Here is a 25,037-nt window from a genome sequence, read left to right on the forward strand (position 1 = left end):
GGGTGCATCGCTTCATCTGCCTCTCTTCTTACACTGATGCACCCATGACTCTGGAACAGGGTAAATCTGGACTCATCAGACCCCATGACCTTCTTCCATTGCTCCAGAGTCCAATCTTTATGCTCCCTAGAAACCTGAAGCCTTTTTTCTGGTTAGCGTCACTGATTAGTGGTTTTCTCAAGGCTACACGGCTGTTCAGTCCCAGTCCCTTGAGTTCCCTTCCCATTGTGGAAATCCTCTTACTTTCACGATCAAACAGAGCCCTGACTTCTACTGGTGTTTTTCTTCGATTTGATTTCACCAAACGTTTAAGTGATCGCCAATCACAATCAGTCAGGATTGACCACGTTTCTCCCTGGAAGACGATGGGTCCCCACGATCCTTCCAGTTTGTAATTATGTGCTGGACAGTTCTTAACCATGTTTTAGTTTCTGCAGTCTCCTTAGATGTTGTCTCCGCTTGATGCTGCCAATGATTCGACCCTCCTCAATCAGACTAGCATCTTCTCCACGACCACGGGATGTGTCCTTCAACATGGCTGTTTCAGAAATGAGAAGCAACGCATTGCACCAATTGGGGTTCAATAACTTGTTGCCAGCTGAAAGATAATCGCCTATGCAGTAATGATCCAATAGGAGGCTCGTACCTGTTTGCTTGGTTAAGTCCAGGTGGCATGTTTGGGTTTTTTTGGCCAGGCAGTATACATGATCTTATCATGAAGATTCTGGAATGGAACATTTTTACAAAATGTGCTTTTACATAAAAAATATTGTCAATACCATTGCCTTCTCAAAATGATTGCCGAAGTCATTTTTTCAAATTTTTCAGAAAACAGTACAACCAGGAGATAAAACATGATGAGGAGTTCATTCGGACAAAAAAATTGTCAAAAAAATGACTAAGGCAATTATTTTAAGGTGACGAATATATTTACCTTGTAAATTTATTTTAGAGTGTCAGAGACCTCAAAAGTAGTAGGTAGTTCAGCGGTTTAGTTTAAAACTATTTCCGTTATCTTGGACAACCAATAACAATCATTTTGAGTGGACATGGCAGCAGGCGACATCACAGTCACGCATCATTGTACCTCATCTGCCATGCTCAACATTTCTGTTCATGCCCATATCACCATCATGAAACCTGTATGTCATCCATGAACAGATGTCTGGAAGCAGGATGTGATGGTGGCTTACCGGGTCCTCATCTGCCAGCAGTTTAGTGAGCTCGGGCACCGCCCTGGTGGCCAATTCCGCGTCGTCCTGGTAGTTTATCAGGTGGACGATGGCCGTCTTTAGTAAGTGGGAGGGCTCAGCCAGCCGCTGCACATTACTCTGCTGGGAGGGATCTGATTGGACAGGCATGGCCGCCTCCCCCTCCACCAGAGTCTCTGGAAACATGGCAGCCCTGACTCGCTGAGCCCGGGTAAGAGAGTACTGAGCTTCTAAATCTGGGGACAATCCTCACACACACACACACACACACACACACACACACACACACACACACACACACACACACACACAATTAGCACTAATGAATCCATGTCCTGAGTCATTGTCCTCTGAATTATAGCAAACATGACAAACAAAAGTCAGATAGATTGACAGGGACTCCCTGAATAATTAGATATGGGCTCAATATGGCTGCCTATCTGGTTCAGTCGGGAGCCCTTACAGGGGGCAGGTTGGTTCTCCTGCACTGGACTATGATGCAACAACAGTAACTGATGCTCCTCTGAGGTTCTCTGGGAATTACAGGGTTGCATGATGTCTATGTTGACTGTTCCTGAAGATGAAACAGACAGGTTCTGGACTGGACTGAACCACATCTGGACCAGACACATTTCACTACAGAGACACTCTAAATGCTCCTCTGGAGCTAAGAGATTCAGTTCTTCACATATTTGGGTTTAATGTTCATAATGAATCCCACATATTGGAACACATCAGAGATGAAGAGAGAGCACGAGCTGGAAACGCGGCCATCGCCTCGGTGCCCAGTTCAGGAGAGAAGCCAGTGAATATTGGAGGCACAATCACCCTGGCGACCAGTGCTAGCATGGTGACGCAGGACACACAAGAGAGAAGGTGCTTCACAGGAGACTTCAAGGTGGCATCAGTGTGAGTTGAGGGAAGCTCCAACCGTATATGTTCTGTAGATGATGATGATGATGGTGATGATGATTTTGGAGGAAATTGCTGCCAAACAGAGCCACTCAGCCATTCCACCCCTCGTTGTGGTGGAGGGTGGAACTGATCTGCATCAACATGATGGTGGCATGTTTTCACAACGGTTACACATCTATATTGTTGTCATGTAGCAACCACGATGCTACAGGAACACTTTTGGTGCCACATGCATGTAACATGGATGTGCTATCGCCAGTGTTTCTATAACGGAACATAGAAATAAGACCCTCATTGTTCCAAACTCACATGTTCTTCATGACTTATTCACTGACTCCTTCTGGTACACGTCACATCCTCTAATACTTGTTCTGATGTCATTACACAGTACTTTTACTTCTTTGCTCATGTGTTGTGTTATTATTGTGCTAGGTTGCAGTACAACAGGACAGGGGCTCCTCCAGGGGGGCTCCTCTAAAGGGTCTAATCTTCCCACTGGAAGTTATTGGAGCATTTCAGCTTTCACTGGACACCTGAGGTTCAGCCGTGAGCCGTATCATGTTCTGGATTAGCGGGAGTCTCCACCTCCAGGGCATTGGCATGCGGGAGCTAATTAGGACGATCAATTCTGCAGAGAGAGGAAGTGTGTGTGTGGGGGGTTGGGGGGGGGGCTCAACCCTCCATCCATCAATATTTTTGCAGTGTATATGTTGGTAATTCGATTCTGACACACTAAACTGAGCTCAGGCTGATACTTCAACTGCTAATCTGCCATTGAGCATGAGAGACCATTTACCAGCACCTCCAGGCTCTACGTCTGTGGACTGCAGATCACTAGACAGCCCCCACCCCACCCCCACCCCACCCCCATCTGAACCAGCAAATCTTCAAAAACTGATTCTGGGTCTGGAACTCTGGTTATCAATCACCTCAAATGCCGTGATTGTTTACTGATGAGAACACACTGTTTGGCCCCGCCCATCTGGAGCAGGAACCCGGTCCAACGGGAACTGTGTGCCGGACTGGGACTGCATGCTGGACATGGGAGTGTATGGTTACATGAAGTTGGCAGTATGAAAACCTATGAGCAACTGTTGTGGGTTCTATGTGGTTCTGGGTGAACTTTGACAAATCTAGACAGAACAGAGAGAAAAGTCCAAGTTTCCAAAATAATGTTGATTTTAACATTTTAATAAATCAACAACTGCCTCAACTTGCTCCCTGGAGGGAGGGTGACGACAGCTGGCGTCTCACCTGAGGGGCTCTCTTGTCCTTCAGCTGCAGCGTCTCCTCGTCCTCCGGCTGTAATAGCAGATGGGGCCATGCTGGCACTAGCTGGGCTACTGCCTGTGTACTTTTTACCACTGCTATACTCTGTACTGCTCTCGTCATCTCGCACTGTGGTGGCTCCTGATTGGATGCCGGAGTCAGAGGCGTAGTAGGTCTGCTGCCACTCGGCCACCTTCACCACGCTGTCAGCCTCATTCACTGCAGGGAACACCACAGGACAGTACACAGTACTACAGATACCAGTTCACAGTGCTTCAGATACCAGTGCACTGCACGACAGATACCAGTACAACAACCCCGACTACTACTGCTACACCACATGATCAGATACGAGTACTACAACAGGCAGCCCTTGTGCGACATCATCCAGATCAAAGTACCTGACTGAATCAAAGAGATGCATCCAGGTTTTCTGACAGGAATCGAACGAAGGAACAACAATACAAACATGGTAATCAGACTCCTTCAGCACTGCTGATTATGTGTTTGTTCTATTTTTAATACTGAGATGTGAATTTGTAGCTTAGTGGGAAGGTGAAGAATGACTGACAACTACTACCTATTCTGAAGAAGGTGTAGTAGCAAAATACCCCAAACATATTGTACTGCAGGTAAGACAGTGTGCAGGAGACTTTTGGCACATGACAGATAGAAATAACCAGCCAGTTGATGTTTGTGTAACTGCCATCTTGTCATGTTCTCAATCAGATGATATGAACAGATTTCACAAGCTACAATATTAGCATTAACATAGTAACATGATTTAATCAACATGATTCAGTGACTCTCAAACTTTGTATATTGGTACATGAGCTCCCTCTAGTGTCATGTGGAGGAATCCCACAAATGCTGTATTCCTATAATTCCACAATTTCATTTGGGAGACACTTTTGTCCAAAGCGACGTGCAACACAAGCAAGAATTTAGACTGGAGGGAGAAATCTTAGTAAGCAGAATAAGAGCTTCAAGTTTGACAGCTGCAGGTGCTGCCATCTAGTGGCAGGAGAAGTGAAATTTTTTTCTTTTTTTTAACTTAACGTAACTACAACTGACCACAAACAAAAATTCCACATCAACAATATCTTCAGTATCCACCATTGTCAGTACTGAGTGTTCACTAAGAGCCGGTCTCAGACCTCCTGACTCGATCTACCCTGAGGACCAGGAGGAGGAGGCTCAGGTTTGAGGGCCTCGTGTTCCCTGAACAGTTGAGCCTTCAAACGTCTCTTAAAAGTAGGAAGGGGCTCTGAGGGTCGCATGGAGTAAGGAAGTTCATTCCACCATGAGGGAGCAACAGAGGAGAAGAGCCAGGCTAGAGACTCAGAGCCATGATGGGCTGGGAGCACCAGCCGTCTCTCACAGGTGGAGCATAGCGGCGAGAGGCCATGTAGACCAGGATGAGGGGTCCAGGTAGGAAGGAGCCGCTCTTGTCACTGTTTAGGAAGCCAGAAGAAGAGATCTGAATTTGATTCAAGCTGCCGCTGGAAGCCAGAGAGGAGACATTCACAGCGGGGTGACGTGCAGTTTTGGGCGAGTTAATGACCAGGCGAGCTGCTGCTTCTGGATCTGCACAGGTTTAAAGGTCCACCAGGGAGGCCTGCTAGGAGACAGACCACTGTGTCTCTGTAGGAGTGAGCCTTCGGGCTCCCCTCATCCCAGATCCTGATGCTGATGGAGGAGGCTCCAGACCTGAAGAGGCTCCAGCTGCCACCTGTAGCTCCACCTGCTCACGTCCCCATCTGTCCATCAGTCTCTCCTCCTTTCTCTCTCTCTTTATCTCTGTCCCTCTCTTTCCTTCTGTCTCTCTGTCTTCCTCCATTCTCTGTCTTTGTCTCTGTCCATCAGTCTCTCCTCCTTTCTCTCTCTCTTTATCTCTGTCCCTCTCTTTGCTCCTGTCTCTCTGTCTTCCTCCATTCTCTGTCTTTGTCTCTGTCCATCAGTCTCTGCTCCTGTCTCTCTCTTTACCTCTGTCCCTCTCTTTCCTTCTTTCTCTCTGTCCTCCTCCATTCTCTGTCTTTGTCTCTGTCCATCAGTCTCTCCTCCTGTCTCTCTCTTTACCTCTGTCCCCTCTTTCCTTCTGTCTCTCTGTCCTCCTCCATTCTCTGTCTTTGTCTCTGTCCATCAGTCTCTCCTCCTTTCTCTCTCTCTTTTACTCTGTCCCTCTCTTTCCTTCTGTCTCTCTGTCTTCCTCCATTATCTGTCTTTGTCTCTGTCCTGCTCTCCTGCTCTCTCTCCGTCCCCACTGATCCTGGATCTGCTCCACCTTCCTGCTGGTAAAGGAAGGTTCTGGTGGCTGCTGTTGCAGGATGTGCTTGCTGATGGAGAATTGTTGGGTGGAGGTTCATTGAAGGAGGGAGGTGCTGGACCTGCTCTACTTGGACAGAGTCAGGACAGAACTTTTGTTGTGATTTGGCGCTATAGAAATAAAATTGACTTGACTTGACTTGACTAGGAGCTGGCACTGGGAGTGCATTGGGTGTGTACTTCAACTGAAGGTGTCACATATTTCTCCATCACACTGAATGAGAGCTCTAATATCAGTGACCCCACCCAGTTACTTATTTATAAGATAATTCAAGATATTTGATCGGTGATCAATACATTGTTGTTGGTATTTTGTCTGAGGTGGTGCTTGGTTAAAGAACTTTTCGAGCTGGTCTGATTGGTGCTCAGTTGTCTCTCCAGTCCTAAGAGTGCCAGCTGATACTGGGAAGCAGAGCCACAGTGACACAAGAGACTTTTCTGTCTACACGTTTACCAGCTGAGGGCCGTATCAGCTGCAGCTGCCAAGGTTGCTAGGCGACAGCAGCAGCTCCAGGGTAGGGGTGGGGGCACACAGTGAGTCCTCTGCATCATGTGGCCTCAGAGTTGAGATCTCGCTCATATATGTGGCAGAGAGTGGAGCTCCACACGTGCGGCCAAGGTGTTTGGACTACGACTATCCTGAACACGAGTGTTCACCCATTTAAACAGTAAAACAGGACAAAATCCCCATATGCTTGTAGACTGTTCAAATACAGGGAACAAGTCCAGTCCCTCCTCATTGGTCTCCATATATGGAACATCCGGTTGAAAACCATTATTGATTGCATACCTACCTGTTGAGAAGGATCAGTGGAAACCAGAATCAGGGACCCTCTGAGGACTGGATCCAGGATCCTGCTCTGAATCAAAGAGGGTAAGCGAGATCACAGGCTGATCCACATCTGTGATCTCCTTCCTGTCAGCTGATCACGTGTCTCAGTAGTGTGTCAGGCCTCCAGGCCTCCAGGGGCCTGTGTGACCTCCCTCCCACATCTGGGCCTGCTCCTGAGGGGTCTCCTCCCAGACCTGGACCAGGGCTCGGTCAGCTGTGGATACATCGATACATGATGTCCCGGGGGCTCCATGGGATTCCAGTCTGGTGATCAGCAGGCAGTCAGCAGGGTTAGGGTTAAGGTCCTCATCATCCAAGACCAGCTGACACATTCCAGCCAGGGACCGGCACTGTCCTGCACCAGAGGAGCAAAGGGCCCACTGGACCAGCATGTGATCTGACTGGGTCTGAGGATCTCAACCTGGTACCTGACAGCAATCCGAGTCCCTCCTGCTAGCATGTAGAGGTCAGTGGGGCCAATGGTACCACCTCCCGAAACCATCACTGTCCCGTTATCAAACAAGTCGTGTTGGAGGACATTGAAGCAGGAGATCATTCTCCACAGCGTCTTAGACTCTGTCACATCCGTTACATGCTCAGTGGGAACCTACTCTCCTCTGGGAGGAGTAAAGGGCACTGATGAAAAATCTGCAAATTCTGGTGTTTTCTGGAGAGCGGAAGCTGGGCTGCACAGCGGTGGACTGCTGCTCTTGCTGCAACTGGTGAGAGGGTACTCAGGGCGCGATTCCACTGGCTAACTTTGGCTCGGGTTGGGTGGGGTCAGGTCGGCACAGTTTGGTTCAGGTGTGTTCCCACTACCACTGGTACCACATCAGTGTGGGTGGACTCACCGGCCGTGAGTTCCTCAGCGTCATTTGTGTGCAACATAACAAAAGTGGAGGACATGGAGGCGGCGTGACGCCTGCTGCTCATCAGTGGTTTTTGCTTAAACTAAAAGTGAGGGAGGACAGACAGACGAGGCTTCAAGCACCAAACAGAACCCCCAAGAAAAGAATAAGAGACTTCGCCGAGCCATGACCAGGATTCCACCGAGGCCAGGATGATAGGAAGTAGACCACATAATGGGTAAGTTACCCAATCAGAGCCCCGCTATGTGTTCACGTCACATGTTAGTCCCTGCTTGACTCGCTTGGAACCCCAGCAGAGCAGGGACCAAAATAGCAATGGTTAGTACCGTGTTGGGGCCAGTGGAACATGGCCAAACCGGCTTGACCCCACCTGAGCCGAAGTGAGCAATGGAAACGCGCCCTCAGTTCAGCAAGATGACAGCAGAGGACCTTCCCGCCCCCCCAATGCTGAACCCTCCCGGCAGAGGTGGTCCCACTAGTGTCCTCTGTGATCATGTGATCCCTTTATCTTTTTCAAGGTCAAGGTTTTTCAAGGATTTTTTTGAGCAGGCAGTGTCATATTTATAGTGTTTGTTGCAATTATATCATTAAATAAATTACATTTGAATTATTTCCCAAATGGTAAATATGAATGTCTGTTGGTCAGGCAGTGGGACAGCCTCCAGAGTCGCGTCTGGGACCAACATCGTCTCAGTGCAGCTCAGCCGTGGATGGAAGTGTGACACTCTTATTCATTTTGTCAATAGCGGAACTACTGACAAGAGCTGCACTTCAACAGACGACAAACTCCTGAAAGGAAACTTACTTTGCATGGACATCATCTCCACCTGCTGGTACCACTGCTTCGCTGACCTCTGACCTGCACAAAAAACAGGAATCATCAGGTTTGCATGCAGCAGAGACAGATGATGACTTTACTGATCATGTCCAAGAAAATGTGTAGATTCATTGGTTCACATGTTCATCAGTTCACCAGTTCATCAGTGCCAGCTCTTCAGTTCACCAGCTCAAATGTTTACCAGTGCATCAGTTCACGTTAATCAGCTCAAATGTTCACCAGTTCACATGTTCACCAGTTCATCAAACACTAAGAATGTGTTCATGAGTGTTCGACATGTAAAATGTGGGCAGAAAATGTTCATGTCAATGAGTCAAACAAGCCAGTGGAACACAAGAACCGTCCCCCTTTCTGACATGGACACAAGTGAGCTGAACCTGAATGAAACACTGAGACATTGTTGTAAATGTTTGAGTTGTGCTCCTTCAAGTGTTTCGATTGGCTCCCGACAGCAATTAAAGTCATGAGTCTGTTTTAATCATCTCAGCACTGTGAAATATTCAAGTCATCTCTACATGAAATGGAAAGCGAGCTGACAGGTGGGTTTAACGGGTCATGAAGTCGAGATGGCAGCAGGGAATGGCGCCCATAACAGACCTGATGGGGATCAGACATGGAAGCAGTTGGAACATCCCAGTCCAGTGCTGCTGTGATATAAATTGACCCCTTCCATGAACAAGAAGACACAGAAGCTGCAGCACATCAATGAAGCAGGATGACCCAGAACCCAGAACCACGGTCATCACAAGGTTAATTGGACAACCCCCCATCTGCACCAATACATTCGCCCCAAATGATGGTGATGATGATGATGATGATGATGATGATGATGATGGTGATGATGATGATGGTGATGGTGGTGATGATGATGATGGTGGTCGTGGTGATGATGGTGATGATGATGATGGTGATGGTGGTGATGATGATGATGGTGATGATGGTGGTGATGATGATGATGGTGATGGTGATGGTGATGATGGTGATGGTGATGATGATGATGGTGATGATGATGGTGATGATGGTGATGATGGTGGTGATGATGATGGTGGTGATGATGTTGATGTTGATGATGATGATGATGATGATGATGGTGATGATGATGGTGGAGATGATGATGATGATGGTGATGATGATGATGATGGAGATGATGATGATGGTGATGATGATGGTGATGATGATGATGATGGTGGAGATAATGATGATGGTGATGATGTTGATGATGATGATGATGGTGATGGTGATGATGATGATGATGATGATGATGATGATGATGATGATGGTGATGATGGTGATGGCCCTCCAACAACCACCTCTGGAACCCTCTTAGCTTGAACTCTAAATCATATCAAGTTGTTCCTGTTGTCACACACTGTCAAGTAATCAGATCCATCCATCCACTCATCCATCCATCCACTCATTCATCCATCGATCATCCCTCCATGTTCTCCCTCTTCTCCTGTTCAGGGTGGTGGGGGTGGAGCCTATCCCAGCAGCCTTCCCCCTGGACAGGTCACCAGTCCATGGCAGGGCCAACACATAGAGACAGACAACCATTGGCTCTCCCAGCCACGCCTACGGTCAATTTAGAGTCTGGATTAACCTGGTCCCTCTTGATGTCTTTGGACTGTGGAGGAAGCTCGAGTACCAGAGACAATGTGTGTAAGTGTTTGTGTGTGTGCATTTGTGTGCACACGCGTGTGTGTGGTGTGTGTGTCTGTGTGAGTACGGGTATGAGTGTGTAAGTGTATGAGTGTGTGTGTATGTGTGTGTCTGTGTGTGTGTTTGTGTCTGTGTGTGTGTGTGTGTGTGTGTGTGTGTGTGTGTGTGTGTGTGTGTGTGTTGTAGCTGGTTCAGAAACCACTCGATCACTATCAATGACTTGTCCATTAAGTCAAGAGTTAAGAACTTTCAAGGAGCTGTTTATGAGGTGGGAACCGAGTGTAAATCCTCTTACTGTCCTCCAGCTGTTTGATAGACTCAAGGCCCTTGAGAACGCAGATGAGGACCAACAGCTGGCTGAGGATTCCTCAGAAGGTCATTCGTCCCCAGGAGCAGCAAAGTTGCAGAGCTTATAGGAATGTAGCCGTGTCTTCCTTGAGTGTCAGCTCAAACACTCACTTGTAGCAGGATGAATGACATCAGGTCACTGCTGTAGCGTCACACACTTGTGGAGGTGCAGCGTGGAGGGGCGGGGCAACTCAATGGCAGAGTCACTTTCACCTCTGTGATCGCCATCATCCCAGCACCATGACAACAGGAGTTCAGTGTGTCACACTGTTGTTTTCTATATCCAACAGCAGCTTCCTGTTGCCATCTTTAGAGTGCTAACCAATCGTCTCTACAGGTCCAACCCAGACAGAACTGGAGGTCATTGTCCAGCACCAGAGTATTTTGTGACATTCCACTCGGGCAGGTTCTGTCCCATCTCAGCGCCCTGGTCAGCTGACTAAGACTAAGAACACACTGGATTTTCTGGGGTCACATGGTGGTGATGGTTCAACACACCTCAGCATTTTCCCTGTCATGATCACTCTTACCTGCCACCAGTCCTTCCAGCAAGCGCCTGCTGCCGACAACAGCTGTCACCATGGTTCCGGGCAACGTATCCAAGGCCAACAGTTAATCATAACCAGACTAAAATTGTATGATGAAAACTCTGATTTATCAAGATGAGGGAAGAAATCCTTGACAACCCTCAAAGATAAAGACTGAGAGTGAAAAGAATAAAAGATAAACTTTGTGTGTCATTGTCTCCTGGTGTCTCCCTCTCTGTGTCCCTTTCTGTCTTGATGAGCGAGTCATGGACTCACTGATCCACATCACCAGGATCTACACCAGAATGTGATTGGGATGAGATCAGTGTGGTTGGATGGTACTGAAGAGAGGAAAGCTGATCAGAACCGACAGACTGAACTACCAGAAGGCAGCAGACGTTCAGGACAGCTACAAGAACCTTGGGGACCCCAGGCTAGTTGAATCATGAGAGGTCTAAAGGAGGCCGGCCACAGCCAAACACCTCTATAGAGTCAGGAGGTCCTGAGAGGTCTGCTCAAAGGGAGGAACCGGGTCTGAGCCACCAGCACATGGCCCCCCACCAGCACCGGATCCCCCGCTGGGATAATCAGCTGCCAAAGGAGGAGGTGGAGGCCCCTGATACCAGGACAAGGGAGTTCCTCACCCTGCAGGGAGGGTTCCACCTCAAGTCCAGCACCCTGAAACTGGGCACTAAGAGGACCACAGGAGGCCCAGGACTGGTGAGCATCAGAGCCACAATCCAGGACCAGACCACCAAGATCCAGGACTACATCAGGAAAATGTCCCCCAAAGATGAAATGTTGAGTGAAAACCTGAGGCAGCAGGAACCCGATGCTGCAGAGGAGGAGGAGAAACCATCATGGGACGAGCCCCTGCAGGGCAAGAACCGCCTCCAGGTAGAAGAAGAGTCTGATATCAAGAGTCCTACCAGGGGCTGGAGAAGACTAGCCTCTCCCCCTAAACCAAACTATCTCCACTGACTGCCTGACCCTTACCTTGAGCCTAACCCTAACCAGAACTTGATTCTAACCTTGACTCTAAAACCAAGTCTTGACCGTCAAATGAACGGTTGAAGATGTGAGTACCGGCTAAAATGTCCTCACTTTCCAAAAATGTCCTCACTCTCCAAAAATGTCCTCACTCCGTTGGTTAAATACGTATTCTCGTCCTCAATCTGTAGCAAGTACAAGAACACACACACACACACACACACACACAAACACAAAATCACACACATGGTAGTGTCTGATCAGACCAGAGGGAGGAATTCTGCAGAGAAAGGAAGAGGATGAAATCAACAGAGATTTGACTTGTCAGCAGTCATTGACCTGTCACTACATCGTGGTGGTTCGTGTGAGTCTTCGACACGGACCTGACAAGCAAATCACGTTCACATCTGACAAACACACACACTTTTTTGAGTAGGTGTAGAACCTCCATCTTAGCCTAAAAGGTGTAGAACCTCCCTCCTAGTCAAGCATGAGTAGAACGTCCCTCATTTTAGAGCAGGTGTAGAACCTCCCTCCTAGTACAGAAGGAAAAGAACCTCCCTCCTAGTACAGCAGGTGTAGAAACTCCCTCCTAGTACAGCAGGTGTAGAACCTCCTCCTAGAGGAACAGGTGTAGAACCTCTCTTCTATTACAGCAGGTGTAGAACCTCCCTCCTAGTACTGCAGGTGTAGAACCTCCCTCCTCGTAGAGCAGGTGTAGAACCTCCCTCATAGTACAGCAGGTGTAGAACCTCCCTCCTAGTTGAGCAGGTGTAGAACCTCTCTCCTGATAGAGCAGGTCTAGAACCTCCCTCCTCGTGGAGAAGGTGGAGAACCTCCCTCCTAGTAGAGCAGGTCTAGAACCTCCCTCCCAGTAGAGCAGGTGTAGAACCTGCTCCTAGAGGAACAGGTGTAGAACCTCTCTTCTATTACAGCAGGTGTAGAACCTCCCTCCTAGTTGACCAGGAGAACCTCCCTCCTAGTACAGCAGGTGTAGAACCTCCCTCCTTCTATGAACAAGCACATCTGAGACAGCAGAGATCAAAACCTTCCTTTACCAGCAGAAAGGTGGAGCAGATCCAGGATCAGTGGGGACAGACATCTGCTTTGACCTGCTGGAGGAGAGAGAGACGGAGGACAGGGACAGAGACAAAGATGAAGAAGAGACAGAGACAAACAAGAGAGGTACAGAGAGGGAGAGGAATGAGGACAGAGACAGAGAGGGTGGGAGATGGAATGACAAACAGCAAAGCGAACAAGACAGAGAAAAAAGAGCAGAGAGAAACACAGAGGGACGGAGGACGAGAGTCAAGACACCAAACCACAACAAAAATGTGTGTAAACGTGTGTGTGCGCAAATTTGTGTACACGTGTTTGTGAACGTGTGTACATGTACATCTGTGTATGTTTGTGCTCTAGTGTATGACTGTATATGTCTGTGTGTGTTTTTGCGTGTATGTACGTGTATGTACGTGTATGTACGTGTGTGTGTGTGTCTGTGTTGTTGCACTTCCTCCAGCTTTCTCATGGCTCTGGGCAGAGAAATGGAATGCAGCCACGCCAGTGAGCCAGTTCTAGGGTTGGGGGGTTCATGCCACTGGCTCATCATGGTATTTAGCATGTGATGCTGGATGCTTCCGCCAGGCTCTGCTGGTACCCTTCTGAGTCAACCAGAACCATCCCAGTACATGCGGGACAGAGGGTTTTACGACAGACCCAAAATAGAACTGGCAGCTTGTTGGTTCACTACATCTTTTACACACATCATCTTGATTCTCTCAAGGAATCCAAGACAGACGTTATTGTTCAGGGTTCCTCCGGTTCCTCAGCCCTGAACTGAGATCAGTGAGCGAATCTGCAGTGATGGCCGGTTAGAAATGACGGGCCATGACGGTGCAGCATCTTCCCCGTGATGTCAGTGTAATACTGCTGGAGCCAGGAGGTGCCAACTCTGCTTTGACTGACATGCTTGTAATTGAGGTTATGGCTGATGCAGCAGGGTTCTTAGCACTGTGGCCCCCCAGCAAGAAGGTTGTGGGTGGAGCCCCGGCTGCTGCACGGGGTCTTTCTGAGTGAGTCTCCATGTTCTCCCTGTTCCTGCTGGGTTCTCTCTGGTACTCCAGCTTCCTCCACAGTCCAAAGACATCAAGAGGGACCAGGTTAATCCAGACTCTAAATTGACCGTAGGCGTGGCTGGGAGAGCCAATGGTTGTCTGTCTCTATGTGTTGGCCCTGCCATGGACTGGTGACCTGTCCAGGGGGAAGGCTGCTGGGATAGGCTCCATCCCCACCACCCTCAACAGGAGAAGAGGGAGAAGATGGAGGGGTGGATGGATGGATGGATAGATGGATGGGTGGATGGGTGGATGGAGGGATGGAATAAATGTAGCAACTTCTGATCAATCCCTATTAATATCTTGAAACCAATTTTACAAATAACAAACCCTTGCATATTAAGCCGCTCCCACTGCTGGTTTAAGCCACTCCCATTTTAGGACGATTCCCCCCACACACTCATCTTGCTCATCCCTACTGCAGAACTCTCCTTGTAGCTGCTCACATGTGACTCCTGCCTTGTACGGTCCGTGTGCTGGACTAGAAAGCACCAGGTCTATGGCAGTCTGTGGACGCTCTGATGTAACTGACATCTGTCCATCTTAAAACAAACAAAGTGAATGTTCAGTCTAAATGTGGAAGTTAAGTTTCATCATTTTGTAATTTTGGTCACAAAAGTTAGAAAATAACAAGAAAGTAAAGTCTTCCTGCAGCTGCTTTCAGAGTCACAAAATTCTGTGCAGAACGACGCAGACCCTCAAGCTCCCTCGAATCCCCTTCATCACCGTGTCAACCGGAGCCCAGCGGCATGGCGCAGACATGGAATCACTGGTTCAGCATTATTGCCTTTGTGGGCTCTGCACAGCAGGAAGGTCCCAGGTATGAGTCCCAAGTCCCGTCGGCTGGTCGGAGGTCAGGCTCCTCCTCCTGGACGCACACGGCTGCTTGTCCATGAAGACTTCTGGAAGTCTTGCATGTGTCAGTTAAGGTTTGTCTGCCTAATGGGTTGCAGCAGGGCAAACATGAACTCACACCGGACATTTGCGTCCATGGACATGAATGAATACATGAACTGCGAGGATGAGGGGCAGCAGGACTGGGCTGAGATCGAGGGCTGCGCTGACCTTAACTACTGAGTTGTGTGAACCTCCTCTGACCCATTAAGAGGCCAGAACAAGTATGGCTGCCATGTAGGAGAAACGCCACGTCTACATTCAATGCAATACTTTTACATGGATTTTGTAGTTCCATGGATAAATAAGAGAGAGCAGCAGGTCCAGCTGCAGCAGTGATTCCCTCGGGACCGTTGTCCTGAATCACAGTTCTGTCTGAGCTCTTGGCTCATTTGTAACGAACCTCACCAGTTTCCTGCAGCGTAGCGTGTGTCTGCCTGCTGCATGGATGCGAAAGAGGAGCAGGTCAATGTCACAGTAGTGTGTGTTGACACGCAGGACATGTTGGCAGCTGCCTGTCACCCCAGCGACAGGTAGCTGGCCGACAGAGACGGACGCAGAGGGACAGACGTCATCATCAGGAGCTGGCTGGACCCCCGAGGAGGACTGTCCTCCTTGAGGAGGACTCATAGTCACATATTTAACCCTAACCAGGCCTCGAACTGATGACATCCACATCTCATCAATAAATGAGGCTTCAAATTTGGGCGTGACTCATTTTGTGATTTTGATACTGGTCCTGAAAAAAATCCCTGATTCCTGATCTGTGCAGCTGACCCAGAGAATTTTAGTGCAGGACTGGAAGAGTCCTTGACTGCAGAGCCCTGTGTCCACTGCAGTACTGATGGGACTGTGTAAGGTACCCAGAAGGCTAGTTCTCATTTCCTAGTAAGAACATTGTCATACATGACCGTGTGAATAAAGACCAAAACAGAACAGTACAGTAACAGGGCGGAGGTGCTGGAGCGCCCTCTGCTGGTCACTAGTTACACCATGTTCGCCAGCAACTCTTTTCCTGCATATAATCTGCTGTAAAAAAAACGTTTTTACATGCTGACACCACAAATCTGTGAGATATCATCAGCTGATTAGTGGACGATTCATGTTGTCATTCAATATTTTGATCAGTATGAAGATGTCACACACACACACACACACACACACACAAGCCATGATTGGTCTTAATGGATTCACGACAAAAGAGACACAAACATCACTCAGAATGTCTCTGGGTTGCCTTGTAGTCATACAGCTCCTTAAAGTCTACCTAGCAACACATGACACTGGAATTTAGCTCAACATATGGAGGAAGTGTTTTATTGACATATTTACTGTCTGTGTACAGTTTGTTTCCCAACATGATCTGCTAGTAGCAACTCAAGAGGAGGAGGAGGAGGAAGTATGTTTGAATGAGTGTGTGTGTGTGTGTGTGTGTGTGTGTGTGTGTGTGTGTGTGTGTGTGTGTGTGAGTGTGTGAGTGTGTGAGATCAAACAGCCTCAGCTGTCTAAATATAGACAGAAGCTCCATCGAGAGGAGAGGAGAGGAGAGGAGAGGAGAGGAGAGGAGAGGGAGGGAGGGAGGCTGGAGACAAGTAGAGTCCAATAGACAACAGACGACACACTGTGATGATGAGAGTGGATGTGTGTTTCCTCAGTGTGTATCATCCATTCATGTCATCATGTCTTCACGTCACCATGTCTTCCTGTCATCATGTCTTCACGTCACCATGTCTTCACGTCACCATGTCTTCCTGTCACCATGACTTCACGTCATCATGTCTCCCTGTCATCATGTCTCCCTGTCATGTCATCATGTCTTCATGTCATGTCATCACGTCTTCATGTCATCATGTCTCCCTGTTATGTCATCATGTCTTCGCGTCACCATGTCTTCCTGTCATTATGTCTCCATGTCATGTCATCATGTCTTCACGTCACCATGTCTTCCTGTCATCATGTCTTTCTGTCATGTCATCAAGTCTTCATGTCTTCATGTCATCATGTCTTCCTGTCATGTCATCATGTCTTCCTGTCATGTCATCATGTCTTCATGACTTCACGTCATCATGTGTCCCTGTCATCATGTCTCCCTGTCATGTCATCATGTCTTCATGTCATGTCTTCCTGTCATGTCTTCCTGTCATGTCATCATGTCCTCATGTCATGTCATCATGTCTTCATGTCATCAAGTCTTCCTGTCATCATGTCTCCCTGTCATGTCATCATGTCTTTATGTCACCATGTCTTCCTGTCATCATGTCTTTCTGTCATGTCTTCATGTCATCATGTCTCCCTGTCACCATGTCTTCATGTCATCATGTCTCCCTGTCATGTCATCATGTCTCCCTATCATGTCATCATGTCTTTCTGTCATGTCTTCATGTCATGTCATCATGTCTTCCTGTCATCATGTATTTCTGTCATGTCTTCATGTCATCATGTCTCCCTGTCATGTCATCATGTCTTCCTGTCATCATGTCTTCATGTCATGTCATCATGTCTTCCTGTCATCATGTATTTCTGTCATGTCTTCATGTCATCATGTCTCCCTGTCATGTCATCATGTCTTCCTGTCATCATGTCTTCATGTCATGTCATCATATCTTCATGTCATCATGTTTTCATGTCATCATGTCTTCATGTCATCATGTCTTCATGTCATGTCTTCAAGTCATGCCATCATGTCTTCATGTCATCATGTCTTCATGTCATGTCTTTCTGTCATGTCTTCATGTCATCAAGTCTTCCTGTCATCATGTCTCCCTGTCATGTCATCATGTCTTCATGTCCTCTTGTCATGTCTTCAAGTCTTCCTGTCATCATGTCTTCATGTCATCATGTCTTCATGTCATGCCATCATGTCTTCATGTCATCATGTCTTCATGTCATGTCTTTCTGTCATGTCTTCATGTCATCAAGTCTTCCTGTCATCATGTCTCCCTGTCATGTCATCATGTCTTCATGTCCTCTTGTCATGTCATCAAGTCCTCCTGTCATCATGTCTTCATGTCATCATGTCTTCCTGTCATGTCATCATGTCTTCATGTCATCACATCATCATGTCTTCATGTCATCACGTCATGATTTCTTCATGTCATCGCGTCATTTCATGTCATCATGTCATCATTTCATGTCATCATGTCTTCAAGTCATCATTTCTTCATGTCATCACATCACCATGTCTTCATGTCATCACGTCCTCATTTCTTCATGTCATCGCGTCATCATTTCATGTCATCATTTCATGTCATCATGTCTTCAAGTCATCATTTCATGTCATCATGTCATCATTTCATGTCATCATGTCTTCAAGTCATCATTTCTTCATGTCATCACATCACCATGTCTTCATCACATCATCATGTCTTCATGTCATCATGTCTTCACGTCATCATTTCATGTCATCACATCATCATGTCTTCATGACATCATGTCTTCATCACATCATCATGGCTTCACATCATCATGTCTTCATCACATCATCAAGTCTTCATATCATCATTTCTTCATGTATTCACGTCATCATGTCTTCATGACATCATCATGTCTTAATTTCTTCATGTCTTCGCATCATCATGTCTTCATGTCATCATGTTGTCATCATGCAGCCTCCCAGCAGCAGGCGTGTGAGCGTGAACATTATCATGGAGGCAGGTGTGGAGGTTCCGGTGTGATTCTTCCCTGCATGTGTCTCCCTCCACCCACCACCTGACTGCCTGGCTCGCCATGATGTAGAACAGGACCAGAGAGACACCACATCTGTCCCAGCAGCGGGCGCCAAGATGTTCAGCGCCCTCCAAGCAGAGAGTCAGCGTTGTTTAGTCGCTGGGTAGACGTGGCGACCCTGTGAGCCAGCAAATCAACACGCACCAGCAGACATGGCAGCAGGCCTGGATACAGCGGGAGCACCCGTCTGCTAACCAGGCAACATGGCGGCAGTCGCTACGCCTGCAGCGTGGAACGTAAAAGAAGAAGCCTTGTTCCAGTCTCTCGTTGAAGATGGGGCATGGACGTGAGTAACCAAAGAAGCCACACTGATGGTTCTCACCAGGAAAGGTTCCATCTAGGTAGGAACTGGTGTGTGCTGAGTCCTGCTGGAGAACACGTCCTGGACCAGCCAGACACGCTGGAGAGGAACGTCGGAACCCTACTGATGATGTAGCTGCCAAACAGCAGTCCAGCGAGCCCAGCCTCACGTCAGCTATGAGATCCGTGCCTGCCAGCGTGGTGCTGCCACCTGGCTGCTAGAGGTCAAAGGTGAAAACACAGTAAAATGAGTTGCCCTACAGGTCGAGACAAGTCATCCTGACCGAAGGGAGGAGACTCGAGATGAAGATGTAAGACACAGCTGACTACAGAAGCGTGTGGACAGCAACACAGAAGAAGAAATCTGAGTGGGAGAGGGAGATGAGGGGGGAGGAGGAGGAGAGGAAGAGCAGGACAAAGAGAAGCTGAGGAGAAATGAGGCGGCAAGCGAGAGAAGACGCATGTGATGCTGAGAGAAGGAGACAGGCTTTTCAGTCCTCCTACAAGCCCATCAGAGCAGCGGAACCACACACACATGCACAGACACACACACACACACACACACACACACACAGTGTGATCTACTCTCACATTACAGCACATCACTGTCTCTCTGTGTCTCCCATCCCTCCTATCCCTCGCTCCAAACACCGAATCATGTCCTCCTCCATCATTCTCCTCATCTCTCTCTTCCACTCTCATGATCACCCCCCCCCCCCCCCCCCCCCCGCAGCTCAAAGGCTCAGAATCAGTCAGGAAGTAGAGCAGTACTCCACATGTACCTGTGACCTGGCGCTGGATGTGGAGAAAGGAAGTCAAACTTCATCAGAAGGCCCAAAGCTTTCTGCTGACTTGCATTTCCCCAGGATTTCCCTGTTTGAGGTTTCATTTACGTCCCTGAATCATTTTTCCTTCTTTAATATCAAAGAGAAGAAAGGATGAGTGCATGAATCCAGGTCTGAAGTACCAGAGGCTCATTCCTCAGCAGGGAACTCACATCTCAGCTTCACCAAACAGGCTCGCAACAAAACTGCTTCATTCATTTCTAAACAAAAGTCAAACTTCACACTGAGCTGATAACGGAATCGTTGGCCACAGGGACGCGACCATCGACTGTCGTACGTGTACTGACAGAACGTCTCCTCAACCACGTTGCAGCAGCGTGACTGAGAGCTGCACAGCAGGAGCCAAGTCCACCATGCAGAGATTTTCTGAGGATGAAGGCAGACGATAAAAGTGAAGCATCTGCAAACTCTGCTCTGCTACATGATCGGGAGGAGGAGCAAGAACGAGCTGCTCCGACATCTGAGGAACCGACTCACGCCGAGGTCCAGGAGTTGCTATTGCTAATGCTAGCAGCAACAAGCGCTGGAGAAGTGAGGGAGAAGACAACCGAGGCTCTGAGTTGGCACGCTGGTCCTGAGGTCATCATGCTACGCAGGATGGACCAGCGTTCGACCTGCTGAGGGTCGTTCCAGGGCTCACGCGCTAGCCAATGAGACGGGTCTGGGTCGGGACCTTGAACCCAGATCTGCTCAAGACTAGGAAGGTGAAGAGGGTTGAGTGGTGTCAGGATCAGCTACCCAGCTTGGGTTGTAGACTCGGACCCACCTATCCTGTGACCGGACCCTAAGCATATTCCCCCTCTCTCAGAAACGTTCCTCAGAACCCCAAACACACACACACACACACACACACACACACACACACACACACACAACAAAAATATGAAAAACTGGATAAACATTCGTGAGATGCACGAACGCAAAACATCTGCACTAGAGTTGTGTGTGTGTGTGTGTGTGTGTGTGTATGTGTGTGTATGTGTATGTGTGTGTGTGTGCGTGTGAGAGAGAGAGAGAGTGAGTGTGAGTGTGTGGGGGGGTTGTTTCGGAGTGCAGCTTGTCAAGATTACTTATTTACACTTGGCCTCACAACTGACACAAGAACACACTCACAAACACACACACACACACACACACACACACACACACACCCTCTGGCAAGCCCTCCCCTCTCTCCCCCCTCTACTCCTTTCTCATCCCCTTCACTCCTCTTCAACCACATTGCCTTTGCTCCTCTTCTTTTCTCCCCTTGTATTCCTCTGACACCATTACTGCTTTCACAAACCTGAATAACCCTCACACACTCACTCACACACACACACACACACACACACACACTCACACAATCTATCACAAACACAAACACACACTCAGATTTGTGCAGTTAAACTTATGAGGATCTCCACTGATTTACAATCATGTGGAGATCTAACAAGTCTTGATCCTCATCCCAATCCTGATTCTGACTTCCATTCACACCTTCACTCCAATTCTAACCAGGAACTCAGAAACTAGCTTGTTCTGCATGGGGACGGTCTTTGGTACCCAAAAGGAGTGGAGGTCCTGGTAGGGTGAATGATTATAGAAGGAAAGGTCTCCCATGAGTAATAAGAACCAGGTGCACACACACACACACACACACACACACACACACACACACACACACACACACCTGCAGCTCAAACCTGCTGAGTTCACCATGGCAACAAGCAGAAGTACCACTCTGTTGTTTGAGGACGATTTTCTCAGTGGAAAGACTACAGATCTATTTGGGGACTGTGTGTGTGTGTGTGTGTGTGTGTGTGTGTGTGTGTGTGTGTGTGTGTGTGTGTGTGTGTGTGTGTGTGATCTTGTACTTGCTACATAGTGAGGACTACAATACATATTTAACCCACAGAGTGAGGACATTTTTGGAAAGTGAGGACATTTTAGCAGGTCCTCACATCTTCAAAAGGCCGTTTGAAGGTCAAGACTTGGTTTTGGGGTCAAGGTTAGAATCAGGTTCTGTTAGGTTTAGGGTCAAAGTTAGAATCAGGTTCTGGTTAGGTTTAGGGTCAAGGTTAGAATCAGGTTCTGTTAGGGTTAGGGTCAAGGTCAGAATCAGGTTCTGTTAGGTTTAGGGTCAAGGTCAGAATCAGGTTCTGTTAGGTTTAGGGTCAAGGTTAGAATCAGGTTCTGTTAGGTTTAGGGTCAAGGTCAGAATCAGGTTCTTTTAGGTTTAGGGTCAAGGTCAGAATCAGGTTCCGTTAGGGTTAGGGTCAAGGTCAGAATCAGGTTCCGTTAGGTTTAGGGTCAAGGTAAGAATCAGGTTCTGTTAGGGTTAGGGTCAAGGTCAGAATCAGGTTCTGTTAGGGTTAGGGTCAAGGTCAGAATCAGGTTCTGTTAGGGTTAGGGTCAGGCAGTCAGTTCAGATGGTTGGAGGGGCTAGAGAATGTGTTACATCAATGAAAGTCCTTGCAAAGATTTTTATTTTGTCCCTGTCCTGTTCAGCAGCATCAGTGTTCCTGGTGCCTTGTTGTACTGAAGCAGTTTTACTCTGCAAAGGAGGAACCTGACAAACTTCTCCTATCACCATTTATGTTTAACTTTATTAGGAATTGTGTTGGTTCATTGATGAAGTTACCGGACTGAGGACACGAGGAGAGAACAGGGACAGGATCGGGAAGACAAGGGGGGGGGGGGTGGGGGGGGGGGGACAAAAACAATAGCAGAAAAAACAAACAAACAGTAACAACAATGACAACAGAGAGAAAAAGAAAAACATTGGTTGCAGAATTTCCAGTGCAGGTTTACCATTGGTTTAATAGAATTTTAAAATAAATGTCTGAGTGTGTGATTATGGATCAGTTGTGCACTGCGTGTGTGCGTGTGTGTGTGTGTGTGTGTGTGTGTGTGTGTGTGTGTGTGTGTGGGTAGCTGACTGTAGCTGATGTGGGGGACCAGGACATCACACCCCCAGCCCAGGATAGCAGGCAGGTCAGGACCAGGCCACCAGGGCACCCAGAAATCCCTAGAACTGTATACATTTATACATTTTATCTATTTATCTATTTACACATTTATCTATTTATCTATTTATACATTTATACATTTTATCTATTTATCTATTTATACATTTATCTATTTATACATTTATACATTTTATCTATTTATACATTTTATCTATTTATCTATTTATACATTTATCTATTTATCTATTTATACATTTATACATTTTATCTAGTTATCTATTTATACATTTATCTATTTATCTATTTATACATTTATACATTTTATCTATTTATACATTTTATCTATTTATCTACTTATACATTTATACATTTTATCTATTTATCTATTTATACATTTATCTATTTATCTATTTATACATTTTATCTATTTATCTATTTATACATTTTATCTATTTATTTATACATTTTATCTATTTATACATTTATCTATTTATCTATTTATACATTTTATCTATTCATTTATACATTTTATCTATTTATCTATTTATACATTTATACATTTTATCTATTTATCTATTTATACATTTACACATTTTATCTATTTATACATTTATACATTTTATCTATTTATCTATTTATACATTTATCTATTTATCTATTTATACATTTATACATTTTATCTATTTATCTATTTATACATTTACACATTTTATCTATTTATACATTTATACATTTTATCTATTTATCTATTTATACATTTACACATTTTATCTATTTATACATTTATACATTTTATCTATTTATCTATTTATACATTTATCTATTTATCTATTTATACATTTATCTATTTATCTATTTATACATTTTATCTATTATCTACTTATACATTTATACATTTATCTATTTATCTATTTATACATTTATACATTTTATCTATTTATACATTTATCTATTTATCTATTTATACATTTTATCTATTTATCTACTTATACATTTATACATTTTATCTATTTATCTATTTATACATTTATACATTTTATACATTTATCTATTTATCTATTTATACATTTTATCTATTTTATCTATTTATACATTCATACATTTTATCTATTTTATCTGGCCAGTGATTTTATGCTGGTGTTTTTACAGTTTTGCTTGAGCCATGAATTTTGAGCAGGCTTGTGCTTTTGCGTTCTGTTTGTGATGTTTTTGTGTTTGTAGATGTGTTCCTGACATGGACGCCCTCCTCAGCCACAACTCAAGTCACCTGGGCCTGAACCTGAACCCCAGGATGAGTGGCTGACGAGTCAGTGTGTGGTCGGAACATTGACGGTGGAAGACATCCCTCCACTTCACAAGCTGCCATGAGAGACGATGCGGCTCCCCGGTCCGACTCCCACAGAGATGGCGGCTGTGTGTCAGTACTGTCCCTCATCCCAGGACACTCAGCTGTACCAAGCAGCCACCAGCTGTAACTGAGAACTCCATTTTGTAAGAATTCTACTCCAGGTGATAAAAACAACAACCTCACCTGACAGATGCTCTGCTCACAGTTGCTTCACTTTTTTAGGGGCACTGTTTTCTCGGGGCTTCACTCTCTGTGCAGAACAAGAGGCCCGACAGAGGAGTTAGTCTGGCTCATTATCGTTTGCATATGGCTGCGGTTGTTGCACCAGACTTCTTCTCCAGTTTCAGACTAAATCTCTCACACCCATCCATGCAGGTGGAGGTCAAGGATACCTCGCTTCCACAGCTCCGCCTCCTTGTACGTGCAGGAGAATCATGTTCTCAAAGGTCAGAAAGCTGATGAGTTGACAAATGAAGACCAGGTTGTGAATGGGAAGTCCAAACTGTCAGTCCAACTGCACATGACGTTTCCATTCAGAGAGTTCAGTTGTGGTTGAGATGCAGCCTGGACATCAGCAGAGTTTCAGTGGTGGCAGAGTGGACCACCTCATTAACAACAGACCGCATCAGAGGCTCCAAATACTCAAAGCTCCAGTTTTCACACGTCACATCTTTTTTCTGTTTTATGACGATAGACTTCTGGAACCTGGGAGTGGACTGAACATTCAGGCACCTCTACTGGGTTCTGATGCTCATAAAACTCTAACACTGAGAAACAGGCCTCTACACCCACGACCACACAGAGAAGGAGGCAACTGAATGTGTTGCCCTAAGACTGGGAGGAGCTGGAGGCTGCAGGAAACAGAGGTCTCCTGATCAGGTCCAGACGTCGCCCTCTTTCTCCAGCAAACACACAGTGTTTCAGTATCTTTCTAGGCGTGGACAGCAGTCCCCCCCCCCCCCAAAGTCTGCACTGGGGTTGGGCGATTCGCCCTAGTCTCAGATCTTCCATTCCTTTTTAATGGAGACCACGAGTTGCAACAAGCTCAGTGGGCAGAGAAGCTGAGTCAGTGGCAA

General features: G+C 46.6%; 1 protein-coding gene across 2 annotated transcripts in view; it reads right to left on the reverse strand.

Annotated features, from left to right (window-relative positions):
* The window catches only part of LOC147245588 (junction plakoglobin a-like), a 92,431-nt gene that overhangs the window by 49,770 nt on the left and 17,624 nt on the right, over positions 1-25,037 (reverse strand). The window contains exons 2-4 of one of the 2 annotated variants that reach the window (XM_086186068.1): positions 8,227-8,280; positions 3,381-3,614; positions 1,194-1,459 (exon numbers count right to left, since the gene is read on the reverse strand). In XM_086186068.1, the coding sequence (XP_086042194.1) occupies positions 1,194-1,459; positions 3,381-3,614; positions 8,227-8,242 (516 nt within the window). In that variant the 5' untranslated portion in view covers positions 8,243-8,280. The remainder of the gene's footprint in view (positions 1-1,193; positions 1,460-3,380; positions 3,615-8,226; positions 8,281-25,037) is intronic. The other variant, XM_086186069.1, reaches the window with a different exon arrangement.

Source organism: Aulostomus chinensis, chromosome 18 (assembly GCF_037954235.1).
Source record: "Aulostomus chinensis isolate RoL2024-O1b breed Wild chromosome 18, RoL_Achi_v1.0, whole genome shotgun sequence".
NCBI classification, from domain to species: Eukaryota; Metazoa; Chordata; class Actinopteri; order Syngnathiformes; family Aulostomidae; genus Aulostomus; species Aulostomus chinensis.